Genomic DNA, 18,704 nt, shown 5'->3' with positions numbered 1-18,704 from the left:
ATCATGCACAGGTGTGTGCTGCGAGATATACTATACATCTGTCATCAATCAACGTAAAATGTTACAAAGCAAGATAGGGAGATCTGGAGTATGCCAGAATGTTATGGTATTAGTAATTTTTGGATACTTGTGAAAATAAAAAATATATATATTTTTATAATATTTAAAACAAGTTAGAAATACGAGTTGACGCGGGTAATAGGCTCGGTGAATAAAGCAACGTTATTTAAACACATAAATGTTACTTATTTAGTTAAACAAATCTCATAATATAGATCTTAAACGGCTCATTTTTATTGTACCGTTGACTGGTGCGTGCGTTCCGTGTGAAATCCTCCGGGAGCACCGACTCACCCAGACCAAAGCGGATTGCAGGTATTATCCGGTAAGATAGAATTTCCGATGGGGGAGCACGAAAAAGCGCGCCGAAGAAGGTAATCTCGGGATCTGGATGCGGGAACTTACGCACCGTGGCACATTGTCAATCTACCCGGTGACGCGTGAATGTATACGCCGATATAGAGGGATCGGGGGAAGCCAAGAGGTAAGAAAAGGGGTACGCGATGACTCGGGAAGAGTGGAGTGCGGGACGGATTACTTTGTGTAAGGATAAGAAGGGCGCGACTCAACAGTTTTGTTGGGTAGATTCTAAGTTAAATACTCGAACTCGAAAATAACGAGATATGGCACGAGATTTGTGGGAAATAACCCGCGGGATTCGGGGCAGGGGAGCGCGAGAGAGATTCATGAGACGCCTCTTCCTGCGTGTCTCTTCCGCCTCCCCTGTCTACGTAAAAAATCCTGATTCTTTCTCAGCCACCGCTGCAAATAGGGGACCACTCGGTCCGGTCGTTGCCGCCCTCGCCTACCATCAGAACGTGTTTGATTTTGGCTTTTGGACTCGAGACGGCTCGAGTGGATGGGTAAGTACATTGAGAGCTCACAAATCCATCGCCCGGTAGAAATTCGGCGCTCCCTGTGAACTCGAATTCCTTTCACGACGGAATTCCCTTTCTCGGCACCGCCATTGAAGAATCTCCAGCGATAATGTTTGCCGCGTTGCTGCGCGGGGAATCTGGAACGGTGGAGCCGATTTGTTGCATTGCACAGGCAAGGGCCTGGCGCGCTTTCGAATCACGCGCAGCGTACTTAACGGCGGAAACGCCACCGTTATGAACTCTTTAAACTTCGCGGGGAGCCAGAAGTATAAATGAGACTAACTGCGTTACGGACGCCGAGGTGACATTACGCGCCGTGACAAACTCACCTCGCTCGTTTCTTTCGCGAATCTTTTTCTGCGGTTTGCATAACTCGTTGAACGAAATCGTATGTCCTCTACTTTATCGCCTCGGAGACTGGTTTAGCTACCGTTCATTCACATTGTCGTTTTTCGTGCGGATCCAAACGCCCAAGGATTACGGCCGTTAGGGGGATAAGGAGTCGGAGTGATAATAAATACGAAAGAATAGCAGTGTATGAGCGTGTATTTGACAGTGTTTTTTTTTTCTTTCTCGTATGGCGGCATACATTATTAGAATTCGCAGTACGTATGCGATTTAAGTTGGAATGTTATATTATTGCTAGTTTGCTGCCGGGCGTGCTATGCTCGTTCGTAATAGGCTGCCGCACTTCGTAAACAGGGTGTGTACGTATACGTGTCTATGTGTACGTGTGTGTCAAGTGGCTGCGTGTGCTTCTGTGTGCACACACGTGTGGCTTTCGCGCTACAGCCCGGATGATTAACGCCGTGCAGCGCGAACGCGCGCGATCGAAACCGATCTAATTTCCCGTCTCGGGGTGCGACAGTTGTTGAACGTCGGCCAGTTACGAAAGTGGCTCCCGGGTCTTGCTCGTAGAAAAATCTCAATTCGGTTGATTGGCCGGCGTCCAAAGCGCGACGCACCTGCAATGCTCCGCGATGTCCCTCTCGGTTCATCCTCGCGAGATGCGCACACGAGCAGAGCACGGCCGGGATACATCGACACATCGATTTAGTGGGTAAACGGGTGGGCCTCTATATTACAACGCGAATTACAGTGTAGAATATCATCATCGTCGTCGTTCGTTACACAACAATCATCGTAATAATTATCATCGTCGTTTTCATTGTTATCGATCGTCATCGGGTGTGCCTAAGACAAGTCGGTATTAAATATCTTACAATACACATCATCTTTCATATATTTATTTATATATATAATATTTATACTTTATCTTTTTTCTTTTTTTTCATTTATCATGTATATTATCTATCTATAGGGTAGTCAGATTCATCTCTTGTGTTCTGTTCGTTTCATCTGCCGTTTTCTGGTTCGTCGATGGTGAGAAAGTAAAAAAAAGGCGAGAGCGTAGGACTGGGACAGTGAGGATGGTCTCAATGCTCGCGATCGAGTCAGCGATGGCGATAACAGGATGACCCGTCACGTTGTGCTAATAGAGCCTGAAAGCCGGGAGCAAGAGATTTTTTTGTTAATATAAAAATATGGTATAAACAAGTAAATGCGTCAAACAATCGGTGAAATTTCCATAATCTCGGAATTAATCCCGGTATGACTTGATCGCGAGCAGTTCGATGAGGTCGTAAAATGACGCTGGTCGGGAATCGCTTGAATTTTTTTCTTTCGTATGTGTGTGTGTATGTATTTGTTTGTTGTGTGTGTGTGTGTGTGTGTGTGTGTGTGTGTGTGTGTATGTGTGTGTAAACGACAGTCAGTGACAACACGCATCTCGCTTTCGAGGAGACTCGCATATTCCATAAAAATTATTCCATCATTATTTCCGCATCGCCGTGAACGCCGCGGTGATTCTCTGCACATCGCTACGTGACGCTAGGCTTACACATACAAAACAAGTTGGTTAATTTTTAGAGGCGGAGAGAGTTACAATACCCATATTACAACACACACATACACACATACGCACGCATGCACGCACACACACATACATACAATACATAATATACATATACACGTTAGATTAGTTATCTGTTATTAAATTATAAGCGTCGGAATTTTATGCTTTTCTCGTGGTCAGCTGCTGGCGTTTAATTTCTGTTTACACGCGACATCTTATCGTGCTTAGCTTGCACTCGCCACGTGCCGATAACGAATCGCCGAAAGGAGTGACATTTCGATCCAATTAAAAAAAATAGCTTGTAATAAAAAATACAGAAAGAGAAAAGAATTTTCGGGATAAGAAAACTACGTCGTTCCAAAAGAGAGCAAATATTTTAATCACGTACAAAACGAGTCACAAAATCGGATCTTTTGATTCGTTCTACGAAACGTGGCGTTACTACGTGCGTATTGCTCCCTACAATTGTCTAACGACACATACAAACATCATCCATAGGAATAAGTTTCTCTATGCACTGCCACTCGTGTGTGTAATTAAATTAATCAGACATTGAGTATTCTCAGGTTTTGTGTAAAAAACGCGATTTTCATTTATCGGGACGAGTGAAGAAGCACAGAACAAAAAGAAAAACATGCAGAAATTTTAATAAACATTGTTTAAGAAATGAAGAAATCGAAATTTTAATAAACATTAAACAACAGAAACATTAATCAAAATTTTAAATTTAAAACTTTTTTAAATACGCACTGCGAACTGTTACTTCCTGTTATAGCGATGCGACGAATCATATTGAATGTTAATATATTGTCCATCGTTACTTCCTTACACATAGAGAATTTGCAAACGCGGAAATTTCTATCGAGGAGGAAACGATATATAAGCTGAGACGATGAAATACTTTCGAGTAAGTAACTGATAACATTGTATCAAACGATTCGCGATTAATACATGATGTTGCGAAATGATCGAGGAATGTAATCGATAACGAGGGGAGGAGAATGGGAAGAAGGTAAATGGCGAGCAAGAAAAACGATAAAAAGAGAGCAGCGCATATCTTCATATACATATATACGTACACCGGGGAATAAGGGTTGTTTTCGGGCGTTTCGGCATTCGTAATACCTAAACATGATTTCAATAAATAAGCTACCTAGGGAGCGATTTCTTTTTTCTTTTTTTTGGGGAAAGGGAGACGGGGGGAGAAGAGGAGAAGAGCTCCTTACGTGGCGAGTCTGCGGGAATGAACCACCCCGAGGTGCCCGTTCCCTCGCGCCCATTTAGGGGTTCAAAACGATGCGACGCGCAAGGGCGGCGCTCGTAATCTCGGAAAATAGAGGCAGAAAAATAAGGTTGCACACTAGACGTTCCCTCGCGAATTGCAAAGGACTCGCCCCTCCCCTCCCCCCTCTCCCCCGGATTCCCTTCGTCGAGTCGCCACCGCGTCATATATTCACATACCTAGCCTAATAATACAGTCTGCGATAGCATTCTAAGGATTAAGTTCATTAACGATAATGCATTATATTACACGCACTCACACGCTTTCCGGAGGCAAAGTACATATGCACGCAGAATGCACACGAATATAATATATAATATGCTCGCGCACAAACACGCAGTTCTAACCGATCGCCGTCGTCCGACTTCCTGCGGGAAGAGGTGTCCCGAGAGACGAACTTTGCCGAAATTGATTTCGAAATTCGCGTTTACGATTTATCAATCGATGTCATTCTGTGTTTTATAGATTGAGGAAACGTGCAAGAAGAGTATTCAAAAATAAAAAGCTAGCGGAGAGAGAGAGAGAGAGAGAGAGAGAGAAAGTTACATCTTATTCATTTACATGGAAAAAGTATAGAAAAAATATTCTTTATATATCCTATCCCATTTTATATACCCCCTAAGAATCCCCATCAAAAATTACATGTACAATTTTTGACTGTACCGTCGTAGCGTAGAGAGCTCTTCAAACGTAAAGATAAAATTTCCCGCGAAAGCGGCGTATTCCAGCCTTTTTTTTACATGAAGCCTTCAAATGTCCTGCATCTGAAACGTTACATTTTGTTATCTCCCATTTGGTAACTACACAATGACATCGTGCGAATCAATTTAAAAGACATAAGTCCCAATGCAAACGTCGGAACGTCGCGATGCGCCGGCGGACTCGAGCAAAACCGAATTTGGATTGTTTTGTGAAAAAAGTCAAAGAGACCGTCGTCGATCGCGTCGGACTCGGCACATTCGTAATCGATCGTGCCGCGGGTTTGTGCGTCGGCGGCGGTGAGGCCTGCGTATACGTATCACGAGTCGCGAGCACGCACGTACGCACGCAGGCAGGCACACACACATTATTCATACACGCAGGCAGGCAGGCAGGCAGGCAGGCAGGCACGCACGCACGCACGCACGCACGCTACGTTAGGCGGCGTAATTAGCACAGCGAGCGAGAGAGTCTTGCGCGGCGTGAGCTCTATTGCGCAGACGGGTGTAAAAAGAGCGGCCACGTACGAGCATCCGCGACGTGACAAATATTTCCTCGCTGGATCAGCGCCGACAGCGTTCCCACTTTAATTCGCCGAGGAACGTACCGCGCCGGAGATCGTGATTTTTTCGCACTCGTCCCGTAACTCGCTTCTCGGATGAGCGCTCGAACAGAATTTGGTGCACTGATCGCTCTTGTCCGAGCGTAACGCCAGCGGAAATGATCAATCTGTTAGGCGCACGTTCACGTTTCCTTGGTACACGATATCGAGATCAAGAGCATTGTTTTTTTCCAATCAAGGTGCAAATGATACATTTTTAGCTGAATTTCTCACATCGATATTATTTGAACGAATCAAGTCTGCGAAATGATGTTAATGTCTGAAAGACATTATGTTTTGTGTATATATATATATATATATATTGATAATTCTGTACTTCTCTTTACGATATCCGAAACGGAGTATCTTTGTCAGGCAAGTCGGGAAACACATGTCCGTCTGCATGCGCCGTCCGCGCGTCTCCTTGCGCTACCATCGCGGATCGGTGAACGCGCTCGAAGCACAGTAGCCGTTCGGTTGCGATTCCTACACGATGTGAATTCTTTTCGTTCGCATTCGCCAAACGATCGACTGAGGGGGGCGACAATGGCTCCAACGAATTTACATAGCTGTCTCGCGCATTAACTGCTGCATCGAAGGTGAAAAAAAAGTGTACCAATTTGCTACGCTTCGTCACGAGAGTAAGAAAAGAGGAATAGAAAGATAGAGATAGAGAATGAGTAGAAAAGAAGATAGGAGGAGGGTAACGAACGATTCATCGCGCGAACCAAATTCACGAGGAATCAACGATTAGAAAGAAACGCTCTTACCGTTACGAGGTACATACTTGCCTGAAGGGGTCAGTCGGGGCAAGTGTAAATCGAACTTAAACCACGTGAAAATTCAGATAGCTTCTCCATCGGCGGGAATTCGCGCGGACGCTTTGACCTCGTGCGTATCCCTCGATAATCGGATGCTATCTCGACGACGGCGGCGGCACCCCCGTCCGTGCCGCGGAGCGGCTTAGCTCCAGGCCGGAAACGGAAACCGAACGACTAAAGGCGCGTGCACGGGGGTGGCGCGCGCCCTCGCCTCTCCATTCGCCGGCCGATCGAACGAATAACGCGGTGCTTCGAGCCGCGACTCACGAGGCGCCGTTTAAGCGGGCTCTCCAGACGTCCCGACTGTCGCGATCCACCAGCGTATTTGGCAGTCTGATCTCGGGCTTTCACGGGATACGAAGGAGGCAGTCTTGATCGGCGAGCCCGCGCGCGGCTCAATACTTGCTGGCCTCGACGAGGAGGCGGCTCTCGTGCCGTCTTCGGGGTCCCGAGTCCGCCCCGTTCTGCCGCATCTTCCAGCGATTCGAGTGCCGATGGCGATGCGCGGACGTGTGAACGAGCTCCCTCGCGCTGTCGGCCTGCAACAGGGAGTTCTTCGTGGCCCTCATCAGCGGCGACGGTTTCCTCGAGACGACGTACGGTTCCATGCCGCCCATCTCCGCGTTCACTAGGCTGTTGTGCTGGTTTATGTCGGCGTGGGGGTTGTACTTGATGAAGTTGAAGCACTCCTGCCTGCCGTGGGGGTTCTTCATCGGCTTGCCAAACTTGTTGAAGCCGAGATACCGCGACCCGTCGAGGACGCTCCTGTACCTCAGATACGAGCCGTTGTACACCTCGTAAAACTGGCACATCGGTCCCTTCTGCTTCTTTGGCTGAAAAGTGAACCGTCAACGCTTCATGACACGCTATCTCGTACTCGAGCATCAACCCTTTGCGTCTCAAAATACTATCACAAATGGGTCGATATTGTAAAGACCTTGTCATAATATATTGACGTATTCAAAGAATTCGACAAATGTGATTTTGCATATTGTAGCATATGATGCAAGAATAATAAAGAATTGTTTATTAAATTTCCAGACTGTATCATAATGAATAAATATGTGAATGAATAAAATAATATTTTATTAGAAATTTCATGAAATTAGGAAATTAGAAAGCGATTTTTCTTAGCGCTCAGAAATAAACAATAATTATTACGTCCTAAACGGAGATTCGGTATCTGAACGGTACTTAACGTACGATGAATCAAACGAGATGAAACCTTAATACATGTCATAAACGTTGAAGCCTTAAATCATGAGACTGTTAATAATCCAATTTCTAAATTACAACCCTGTGTACAGAAGCGACGGGTAGAAATTTACGAACGGTATAATGCGAGGCGTTTACTAGCGTGCAAGTCTATCCTGCTTATTCGGAATGATGAAGTATGTCTACTAATTGATAGGCAAAGTAATTACCAAGCCGACGAGTTTCCACCGCTTATTGAAGCAAATGTATCGTTGGCTCTTCTCCGCATAGATGTACAGCTTCCTACTAAAATCTTCCGATTGTGTGGTGAGCTTCTCTGTAACACACAAAACAAGGGAGAATTTAACGTGCGCCTGAAGCAAAACAACCGAAAGAAGATATTACATTTATAACAAATAAAAAGAATCATTTATTAATAAATCTTACTCAATATGCATGATTTGAAAAATATTTCTTAAATCTCTAATATAATATTATCCCGTCTTTTCTTAAAGAAAAAAACAATCTCGCGCGCAGCATAACGCGCATTTTAATCACGCAGACGGACTCGAGAGAACTCAAAAGGCTTCGAGAGAACCCTTGTAACTTGCAATTTCTACCAGCACGGGATTTCGATCTCGGAGGACAAGCGACAGGATGCACAAAGCGAACCGTTTTGTGCTTCGGTATGCGCGCTGGCATATTTCCGAGAAGAGACCTCGTCGAGGTTTATGGCGCGAGTTGTACCTACAACGACGCTGGGACCTCTCCGCCAGGCGCTCTTCGGCACCGAGAAAAGAAGAAAAGACTCGGTTAAGCCTGCCGCCGAGGCTAGTTGGTGCTAATGAAGGAGGCACAGACCGTCCGGTGTGTGCTTTGCCACTTAGCGGATCCTGTCGTGCCTCGACCCCGAAGTGCACGATGCACACCGCAGCCGGTGCAGCACCGTCTTCCTCTTCTCCTTCTCTCGTTCTCTGTCTTTTTTTCTCTTTATTCTTCCTACCTACCTAGTGTTACGAAATTTCGTCGACCGAGAAGCAGGCACCCTTTGTCCGCCGGATGAAGAAGAAAAAAAGGACCGGCTAGGTACAGGTGCGCGACGGAGATTTCTTTTTTTTATCTATTTCCGACGCGAGAAATATCCGGCGATACATTGTAAAATGCGCCGCCGGAAGTGGGTCAGAAGCGACGCGCCACGCGATTTGATGCCTTCCTCGTTCCTTCCTTTGGGAGAGAGCGAGAGAATATTTTTTTCGTGTCTTCTGTTTTGCGCGCGTGAGACGAATTCCGGTTTTATATTACAAGTGCATTTTCCAAGGCGCTCGCGCGATGTACTAAAATTCTTGATGTACTAAAATCGAAAGTAGTTCGTAATGCTTCTGGGAGCAGTGAAGCTTCGGAAATCGCTGCGCTACGACATATGCTAGTACGAAACGTAATGAGAGAAGGATAAAGGGCAAAAGTTTCGTCCTTTCCCTGATAGGTTTGCCTTAGAGCCGATCGCAAGGATTCCCGGAAACTTTGTGACGGAAGGCGTAATCTCGAAATCGAGTGTTTGTCCGTGGACTACTAGTGCGGCATGAGGTTCAGTAGTATAGAGAAAATAAAGGAGGCGAGTCTGTGCAGGGTGGCCCATTTGCCGGAGCCTCGTTAAATTCAAGTGGTTCTCGTCGGATGCCCTCTCTAACATCGAAATCAAGAATGTCCCCGAACTGCCTCGTAAAGCCCTCCTTCGAGCTCCATCTCTCTAGTTCTTTCTCTCTCTATCTCCCATCCGCGTTCCTTTCTCCCGCCCCGTCTCCTTCACAGGTCTTTGGTAGACGAAAAAAAGCGAGAAAAGACTTAATCTTAAACTGCTGTCTCACTCGCCTATCACGATGTGTGCAGTCTGCGCCAATTAATTGCGCCACTTACGTTAATTAATTGGATCTCCTCGCAATGGGACGCCGATTCCGATGGTGTCGTTAAAAAGAACGGACGATTGTCCCTTCCGCTCAACATTTTATTCCGTGTGGTTCACGCGACAAAATGCCTACACGGCAAAAGCAACAGCCTAGATCAATTCTATGAATATTGATATTTTGAAGCAACGACTTTGCATCTGAAGAACTGGATTAACAATCAAAATACTTCACGTAGAAACTATCCAAAATATTCCACAAATGTAAAGTTTTATCTTTTTATTTATATTACATATATATTATATAATAATATAGAACAAATATTTTCTACTTTAAGAATTCGTTGACTGAACCTATTCTATATCTATCAATCAATACACGGGTTACGAAAAATAAAATCTATTCTTAAAACATCTAGGTATTATATTTATCTGTTATGCTGAATGCAGAAATTCCAGCATAAGTAAAAAACTGGTGAAAGCAACCAAACTAGTGAAGCAGCAGGGGGACATGGAATATGCGTTACATGATAATGCAAGTATCTCAATGGTTGCAAACAGGTCAGCGACTGCGCGGATACGCGCGAGTCAATATTCTCCTCCTTCTGGTTCACGACACCGGAATTTTAGGTATGCGTCGCGCAATATCTGCGGTACAATAGCGGAAAAAGATACGGTGATAACGACCCGATGGCAGCGAGACGTTACCGCGTCTCTTGCAAAGTCTTCCGTGTATACGCGTTTGCTCGCTCCAGTTACCCATTACCGAACTTTCACATTTCCGGTGCCTCGTCGCCGTCGACGACGTTGTCGGCGACCGGAGCAATCGCGACGAAACTCCGTTGCGTCTCGTCCCGTCGAAGCGATGGTTATCGTTATCAAAGAAAGGAAGTGAGACCGGCGCGCCATTCGAGTGCTGACGCATTTGTTGGTAAGTTGGTTGCTAGACGCGCGGCGAGTTTCGAGACAGGCGTCTACGACACATTGATTTCAATCTCCCATTTAACGGATCTCCTTGGCCGATAAATCTCTTTCCTGACGCGCCGCGATGCGAGCCGAACAAATAAGCGTTTCCATTTTTCGACGAAAAGATATTTGAAATCATTTTTATAAAGCCTAGCTAACATTTTGAAAAATGTAACAAAGTACTTGGAGTTTCTTGTAATTGAATTCCTCGATTATGTGATCAATTCACCGAGATAAAACAATAATTCCCAAACGCAATAAAATATAATTGCTTTTTATTTTATAATACTAATAGCAAGAATTTTTCTTGAAAATCCTTATAATATATCTGATGCGATTTGCTGACGTACAAAATGTAGAACATGTAAGAAGCATCGTAAGAATGCATTCCTTTTACAAGAATCGATCGCGATGTAATATATCTTGGCGAAAGATGCCACAGCGGAATTTATTCATGGCGCACTTGCAAGTTCGGCGGCGCGTATAAGGATGAAGAGAGGAAGCCACTAAATTTTTCGCTTCAAACCTCTGTCTTCTCTCCCTCAACTTCCCCCTTTTCCTCCTCCCTCCAGCGGCTCCTCTCGCTTTGGTTCTCTCTGATCGGAGCCGCCGCGAAAGATTAGAGGCTGCCAAATGAATTAAAAGCCAATTTTAATCAAAAGCGGGCACCGGCTTTTAGGCACGATTACCCCGGATAATAACTGGTAGGATGGGCCCGCGCGCATAAGAGGGAAAGAGCAAGATAGAGGGAGAGAAGAATGGATCCCATATATTACTTCTACGTGCTTCTCGCGATATAGGAACCAATTCGCCGCTTGTTACAGGTTCGCAACTACCCGCATTTTTTCTATCGCGCCGAGGCGAACTACCCAAGCGGCGATTTTATCTCATGATTGACCCAACGCGACTCAACCAACCCAGGGAACCCGGACCAGCTGTTGGAGACTCCATCGTTTTCACGGAAAATTGGAAAGGAAAATTACACGCAAAAAGCATCCAAAGCGGCTATTAGCAGTCGGTACGATGCTGGCCTTGGTGTGAAGGTAAGGCGACGCGTCAGGCCGAGAACCACTGGGACGCTACAATTTCGCGGCGTCGGCGTTATGAAAGCTATAATACAACCGCGCGAGGGAGAGATGGCCGGTACCGACCGTGTAAAGCGCAAGAAAAAGTCAAAAGGGAAAGGCAGGAAAGGAGAAAGGGAGACGCCGCGGTATAGACGCAGCAGCTCTCTCGTTATGAGCGCGCGCGTATAATAGCGACCCTGTCATTAACACCTAAACGCGCACGATTGGCCGGACGCGAGCGGGATCGCCGACTCCGACATGAACGGTGGACGAAGACCGGTGCATCGGGACGGATGGGAATGCAACGCTGGGTATCACGGGACGGATCAAAGGTGCGACAGGTGAAGCCTGGTTTATCTGGCTGACGCGGTAATCACAGCCCGCCGCGACTCGAATAATTAAATTCCAGTCCAGGCGATCGGTTGCTGCCGGCCCGTCCACTTGCGTCTACGTGTCCCTTTCTCTCAAGTGGCATTTTAGCATTGCCCTCCTTCTCTCGCCCAACGCCGCGATGAAATTTGCGAATTTAGTACCAGTCCGAAGGACACCCGATTTCGTAACGTCAAACGAGGCGTTTGGGGGAGGGGGAAGGATCATTTTACAGTGCGATAAGTCATGATAATTACAAGTGCGGCACGTCACGTCGATCGCACTTGCGTTTGCTCGCGGTGTGCGGGTAACGACGAAAAGTCGATAATTGTTATTTATCTTGATTGCGGATGATGGTCATTATCGTGTTATCCCCGACGTGCTTGAATTATGACTTGTCGTGTTATTTCGTAGCGTGTTCCTTTTCGCTCGATGCAATTCTTTCGTTTTCCTGTGCGCTTTCAGCATTACGGATTACTAAATCGTGGAGCGATATATAAACGCGACGATCAAATTAATGGACATGTTACACGTGCAAAACACGATAGTGCACGGTGACGCCATGCTTTCACAATTCCCGTTACGTATTTTGCCACGGTCGATAGGTGTCTACAACCGGAAGGTCCACTGCATGCGGCTATTCGCATAACTACATGACACGCGCGACATGCCATTACGTGACTTCGCCTTCGTTTAGCAAATTACCGCAGGGTACGGTGGAACGACTCGTGCAGTTCGGTGCTCACTTTACTCCCCACATTAGCTGGCATTCAGGTATAGGATCCGACTACATGCATGGCAATGAGAAGCTCCAGGAGACCCCGAACTCCCGTAGACCCGCCGCCGCGCGTTCTTCCTCGAGGCCTGGATACACGGTTCTTCAAGGACGCTCTCACAGTGTCTCAATCTCCCATGCAGCAGCACACGCCGTTCCGCCGTTTCGCGAGAGAGGCTTGAGTAATCGCTAGTCAGGAGAGGATCGTTGTTGGAGGATCGTTGCCGTGAGAGGAGATGAGAGAGAGAAAAGAAAAGTAACAGAGGGAAAAGGTGGAGGCAAAAAGCAGGAGGAGGTAAAAGGAGGAGGAGGTACGCAAAGGTGATGGATCTCGGGGAGGTGCAGACGCGGCGCGCAGCGTGCGGCGCGAAAACTGGCTCCTCTGTTTGCACAAGCGCGCGCGAGCGCCTTCTTCCCTCCTTTCGAACCTTCCTTTCGTCCCCTTCCTCGTCGGCAACCGTCTCAAGAGGAACCGCCTCGTACTCGCGCCGCGCGTAGGGCGGACAGCCCGTACGCTCGGTTCCGTCTTGGAATACCGCGTGCGCGGAATTCCCGCGGACTCGCGGAATGACGAGAAGTGACGACACGCGGAGAGCATCTCGGTGGTGATAAATTCGTACGAACATTGATGGAGCTCGCGCTAAGCTCAATGAAGAATTTTCTATTGCATTAGGCAGCACTCTGCGTAATGGTAGCGATATGTTAACAAAATTTGACACTGCGATAGTCATATCGTGCAACAGATGGACACGAGATGTACAAATTAGTCATATTCGAATCATCCTCTAAGCTTGTGTCAAAATAAAATTATATATAAAAAATAGAAACAATTTATATAAATGTATTAATCTAAACTACACGTTACAAGATTGAGTTTTAGATTGTAATTTCTTCAGGCATCGTTAACTTCAATTACGTTATCCGCATCTGTGTTGGAGAAGACTTGGTTTCGTACTGTCATTAGTATCATCGGCGAGTTATCGTGAACATGCCAGTTATGCAAGACGAACACGAGAGGAGAGATCATTCATCATGCTCCTGTGCGAGCGGTCTGTTCGCCCGGTGTGAGTGGATCAGCCGAGAATATGAAATATCTGGTACTGCTTGGTAAATGTATGTATCGTCGTGATATTCGTCCTTCCATAAACAAGCATTATTGTCATAGTGAATATATGTCAAAGCGATTGATTGCAAGTGATAAATAAAACGAGCGGACATAAGTGTCTCGCATGCTTTTGCCGCTTTTCGAGTAAAATTTTTAAAGAAACAAGATTGAATTCTGGTAATACTCGCGACAGTCGATTCCAATAAATAAAGGTGGGGAAACGCACGAGTGGGTTGTACGATGAAGCAAACGGCGGGAGATAAACAGTGTCTAGCCGAAAACAATCGAGACGAGGTAGAATTACGTCGTAATTCATCGGGGCTTCTCTTTCTCGGTAGCCGCCCCCTTTTACCCCATGCGCTTCTCCTCCGACATCCGCGTGGCCGGCACTCCGCTCGCGGGAATAGAATGCTAGTTATTAGTTCGTAAAAATGGAGATTTACCCCGGAAGGCCCCGCCAGGGAGATATTCGGTAGCGAAAGAGATAAGTCCCCCGACGACCGAGACTGATCGATAAGAATCGCAGTAAATTAAGTTCTTTAGTGCATCGCGCTCGGACGTTTACAGGTACAAAATCCCCTTTTTACGCGCGGAACTATCGATCGGAGCAATAACGAGACGCTGGGACGGTGACTGGAATCGATGCAATTAACAGATTTGATTAGCTCATCCCAGATGGTCATATCACTGCACGCGTGTAACAGGATCTCCTTTGCTTTGGAGTTAATTAATATCAAAAGATCATATTCCTCCAAACACATGAAGCACATTTAACAAATGACAAATTAACAATGTAAATCGCAAGAATTATCAGCTGAAACTATGTATAAATATTTAGAAATCTCAGGACCAGAGATTATAAGAAAGAATCTCCTTGTTCCCAAATAAAAAAGTTTATTCTAACGGATCGTTATAAGAACATCTGGTTATGTGTCATAAGAGCTATAAAGATAAAGCTCTATAAATATGTACCGGATATAAAGATGCTGTGTGTGAATCCTTTCCGCGAAATTCTGAATTGAAGCATCTGATAGTGCAACGACTATATAAAAACGTTTTACTTGTCTTTGTCTTTGTCACATTAAAGTTTCTAATAAGAGATATGATTGGTCTTACTTACGGTAGGGTGCATTGTGATCATCGCGTCCCATAGCTTTGATCGAGCGGCCTATTACGGTAACATTGCCGCTGCTGCAGGTTGAGTAGAGACTCACGGAGCGCACCATCGCCGGCACCGCCCCGCACATCACCACCTGCAATTAGAAGAGTCGCTCGTGTATTCCAAAATTCCTGTGGAGCTGCGCCAATCGTGAAATGAGTATAAAATAGCAATTTTACAAAGTGCACGACCAGTCGTTTTTCGGCGAGTCGCAAATTAGAACATTGGAGAACAAAATAGTCGTAAATGCCACGAATCACGGCACGTATTGTCGTTTATTGTCAGTATCAAAAGCACAGCGATGTATTTGTATGTGTGTGTATTTTACGATTTCTAAAAGAACCGTACAAAACACACCCGTTTTATGATCCGCGCGGTATTGCTTTAACCGGTGGGGGGAGGGGGGAACGTAGTTTTATACTTCAGATATTTGATGAATTATTCAAATGCCGGCGAAGATACATATGCAGGCACGATCGTATTTTAAACAAACGAACCAAGTATGAAGGGTAGTAAACATTAAGAAATCACGAAACACGACGGGTGGAGCGACTCGGTCCGAAATTAGAATCGCGCATTACATTATTCCCTGCGGAATTATGGTGATTTCTCGATTAATAGAAGGACCGAGTGGCCGAGATAAGAATTCGCGTGCCGTGTTTTCAGAGCGATGACCGAACTGAGAGTCGTTAAAAGACGTCGAGATTCTTTCAGAGCCGCCAAGAAGAACGCTTTTACGATCGGTTCACATATCGCGACATCGAGTCACTCGTCGATTCGCTTGCGCGGTTCATCCTCGCCGTGGCGGAGGATGCACACGGATAAAAATGCTCCGTGTCAGAGGAAGACGGAAAGTCGTCGTGCTAGCCGCTCGGAGATGGTGCACGTTGATGGCAGGGACCTCGTTAACGGACGGACACGAGCCATCCATTAATAGTTACCGAAACTGGCGTTTCGTTTATATCAAAAGTGGCGCCGACAGTGTGTTACGATGGCCGATGCAACACGCAACGGTCCGACAAACAACGAAACAGACAGAAAGCTTGGACACGATTAAACAATCGTAATTCTTGAATGACGCATAAATCTGCATATGTAATGTATACATGATGTCTGAGAGAGAGGGAGACGGAGAAATATTAGAAGAAGGGACATTAAGAGGATCGATATCATGACGCACATACTTTTAAATTATAGTTTCGTGCGAAATTCACTGGACACACGTGAACATCTAAATTATGACGACGAATAAATCACGACGGATCTTTACTGTTAAATATTAATATGCCAGATTGGTTATTCCTAGATAAAATCAATGCTGCTTTTTTCGCGCGATCGCCTCAAGATTTATCACGAGGAAATACCACCGTTGTATAATGCCATCAATGTAACAAGCGCGCGCAGGCCGACAAACAGATACATACGTGCGAATGGGCGAATTGCGTTTCTCGTTTACCAAGAGCAATTAAATTCGCATTATGTGGCTTTATTGCGATTCCGCGATCTTGTAACGCCGACCCTTTAATGTACCGAAATGGTCGATTCTACATAACTCGAACGACGAGCCGAGCTAGGAAGATGACACACGCCGCTCTTCTCTAGAGCTTAAAACATTAAAATTAAGCAGCGATCGTTGAAATTTTCTTCGACGCAAAATCTTTGAATTCCGCATAGTTACATGCGCCTCGCAGTCATACTCGTATCGAAGATTCGACTCGCTAATTAATTCCGCATCACCGTCTCACGATATATCCGCATTATCATTTAATCGACAGGACTTCCACACCGTAAGGAAGCGCGCGGATAATTGATAATCGGCGGCAAACGGCTTTGCAATTTTATGTATCGACCATTTATTATTAATATATAAATTCTCATCTAACGGACATACTATCAAAACGAATCAGAGTCGAATACGCTTGTCGCGATTTATCAGACTGCTCCAACTGCTAAGTTTATTGCTCGCGATTCAACCGATCATCCAGTTAATTATTTATTGAACTGGTGTTTTTATTTTATTACTCTGCTCACAGCTGATATCGAGCTGCATACATCCTATCCAAATATTACTCGGATTTCAGCGCGATTAAAGTATCGTGCAAGTTGTTCTCATCATCGTGATCTCAATCCGTGCATAGATCGCATCAATATATCAAAAGTTATATAATATTATATAAATAACGAATGCCATACGAACACAGATAAATTTTGATATCGTTGCAAAAATCGAAGTGATCATAATTCAACAATTAACTTTTCCATCGATATCTGCTTTTAGATGATACAAACCGACTTAATAAATTGCTTCGATTGTTAACGGCTGCGTCGTAAAATGCGTTCAAATATATGTTACGACACTTCGAAACGAGTTAGAAACAAAAAAGACTCAAAGCAAAAGGTACAACATGCGCGAGCAGTTAATCAAAACGCGACGGCGAGCTAGCGGTTCCGCAATGAGCATCGCGCTTTAAGAATTCAAGCGACGTGAAAGAGCTTATAGCGCTTCGCGGCGCCCACAGCGGGGAATTAAACGGTACGCCACAATGAGTTAAGGTGAGTCCGAAGCCGGCAGTGCCGAGCCTCCGATATAAATTGTCAGTGCCGTAGACGCGCGTAGGAGTGGAAGCGCCGATCATTAATCTATGGCAGGTAAGACGCGTGTCGACGTAATCGCCGATTTACTCGAGTCTTGGCACGGGTTTCAGCACGCGATCCACCCAGGCGTCCTCGCGCGGAGGATATCTCTGATCTGACCCAGTCACCCTCGCGATTATACCACCAACCTTGTATATCTTTTGCATATACACACATCACGAGCCACAAAATAGGCGATTTTGCGGCTTCAGCGGAACTGCGGCTGTAGTTGCAGCACGAACTTTATGCCGCTCGTTATGCCGGCCACGAAACTAGGCCGACTGATCATCAGATTACCTTTATGCAATTGGTTCGTGCCACAAATGTCGGACACGTTTGAAGATAAGATTACGGAGCAATTATAACGCGATAAACGCGCCCACACTTGGACTTTCTGTACTTCTTTGTGTCTTTGCCGTCTCAATAATTTTGATACGAGTATTTAAAGTTTTTGAAGAATTAATTGACACAGTGTTGCTCTAATTAGTATAATAATGTATATAAGTCATCCATTTTGTATAACAAGAGATCTAACAATAAGAGTAAATATAATATTAAAATAACAGAACAAATATTTGCATTTTAGAGGATCGTTAATTTTTTAAGTACGCAGAGAGTGACTGTAATTCTTTCATAGTGTATTAAATATTCAGAAATACTTACCATCAGGAGGCACAAAATCTTCGCTAAAACGGCAAGCTGTGGTAACCTAGAAACAACAGAAATATATCCATTAGTTGAAAAATATCGATCGGCACACAAACGAGAATACGTGATAAGCTCGTTTTACTCGGTACGTTTCAATTTGTGGTGATTCTGAATAATTTGTCGTGTACAGGTAAATTGCATGTGATTATAGGGTACACTCGCACAGTATTACGGTCATTATTATGACTAATTACACCAATTGTGATGAAAGCACAAGATGTACTGGATCGGTCGTGACCGATAAGCGAAACGTGCACGAGAAAAGAATATTAAAATGATATGACTGCGAACCAAAGAAGATTATACGCGTATTTAATTCATTTAAATATATTTGCAAGTTAGGCTTCAATTTAGAAGAGCAATTACTTTTCATAAATTCTATAATTTAAAAATTCCAGTACCAATAGCGTGACCCAAGAGCGTTGAAATTAATCTCGATTAATTTTAGATTTCCATAACATAATAAGATTCTTTTTTCCTGTCTAGAATCTTTCCTTTCATTTCCATTTACTTCAATATTTTATTTCCTAAATGTAATTACTCTTGATTTTCGCTACAGAAAAGAGAGTGC

General features: G+C 44.9%; 1 protein-coding gene across 2 annotated transcripts in view; it reads right to left on the bottom strand.

The window, feature by feature from the left end:
- Window positions 1-1,466: 1,466 nt before the first annotated feature.
- Window positions 1,467-18,704, bottom strand: part of LOC105281715 (fibroblast growth factor 18) — a 114,122-nt gene continuing 96,884 nt past the window's right edge. For both annotated transcript variants that reach the window (XM_011343143.3, XM_011343142.2), the window contains exons 2-5: window positions 18,089-18,134; window positions 14,753-14,885; window positions 7,681-7,787; window positions 1,467-7,089 (exon numbers count right to left, since the gene is read on the bottom strand). In XM_011343143.3, coding sequence (XP_011341445.1) covers window positions 6,652-7,089; window positions 7,681-7,787; window positions 14,753-14,885; window positions 18,089-18,134 — 724 coding nt within the window. In that variant the 3' untranslated portion in view covers window positions 1,467-6,651. The remainder of the gene's footprint in view (window positions 7,090-7,680; window positions 7,788-14,752; window positions 14,886-18,088; window positions 18,135-18,704) is intronic.

This window comes from Ooceraea biroi, chromosome 2 (genome assembly GCF_003672135.1).
Source record: "Ooceraea biroi isolate clonal line C1 chromosome 2, Obir_v5.4, whole genome shotgun sequence".
In the NCBI taxonomy this organism is placed as follows: domain Eukaryota; kingdom Metazoa; phylum Arthropoda; class Insecta; order Hymenoptera; family Formicidae; genus Ooceraea; species Ooceraea biroi.
The sequence above is the reverse complement of the archived record's forward strand: the minus strand, read 5'-3'. Positions and strand labels throughout refer to the sequence as shown.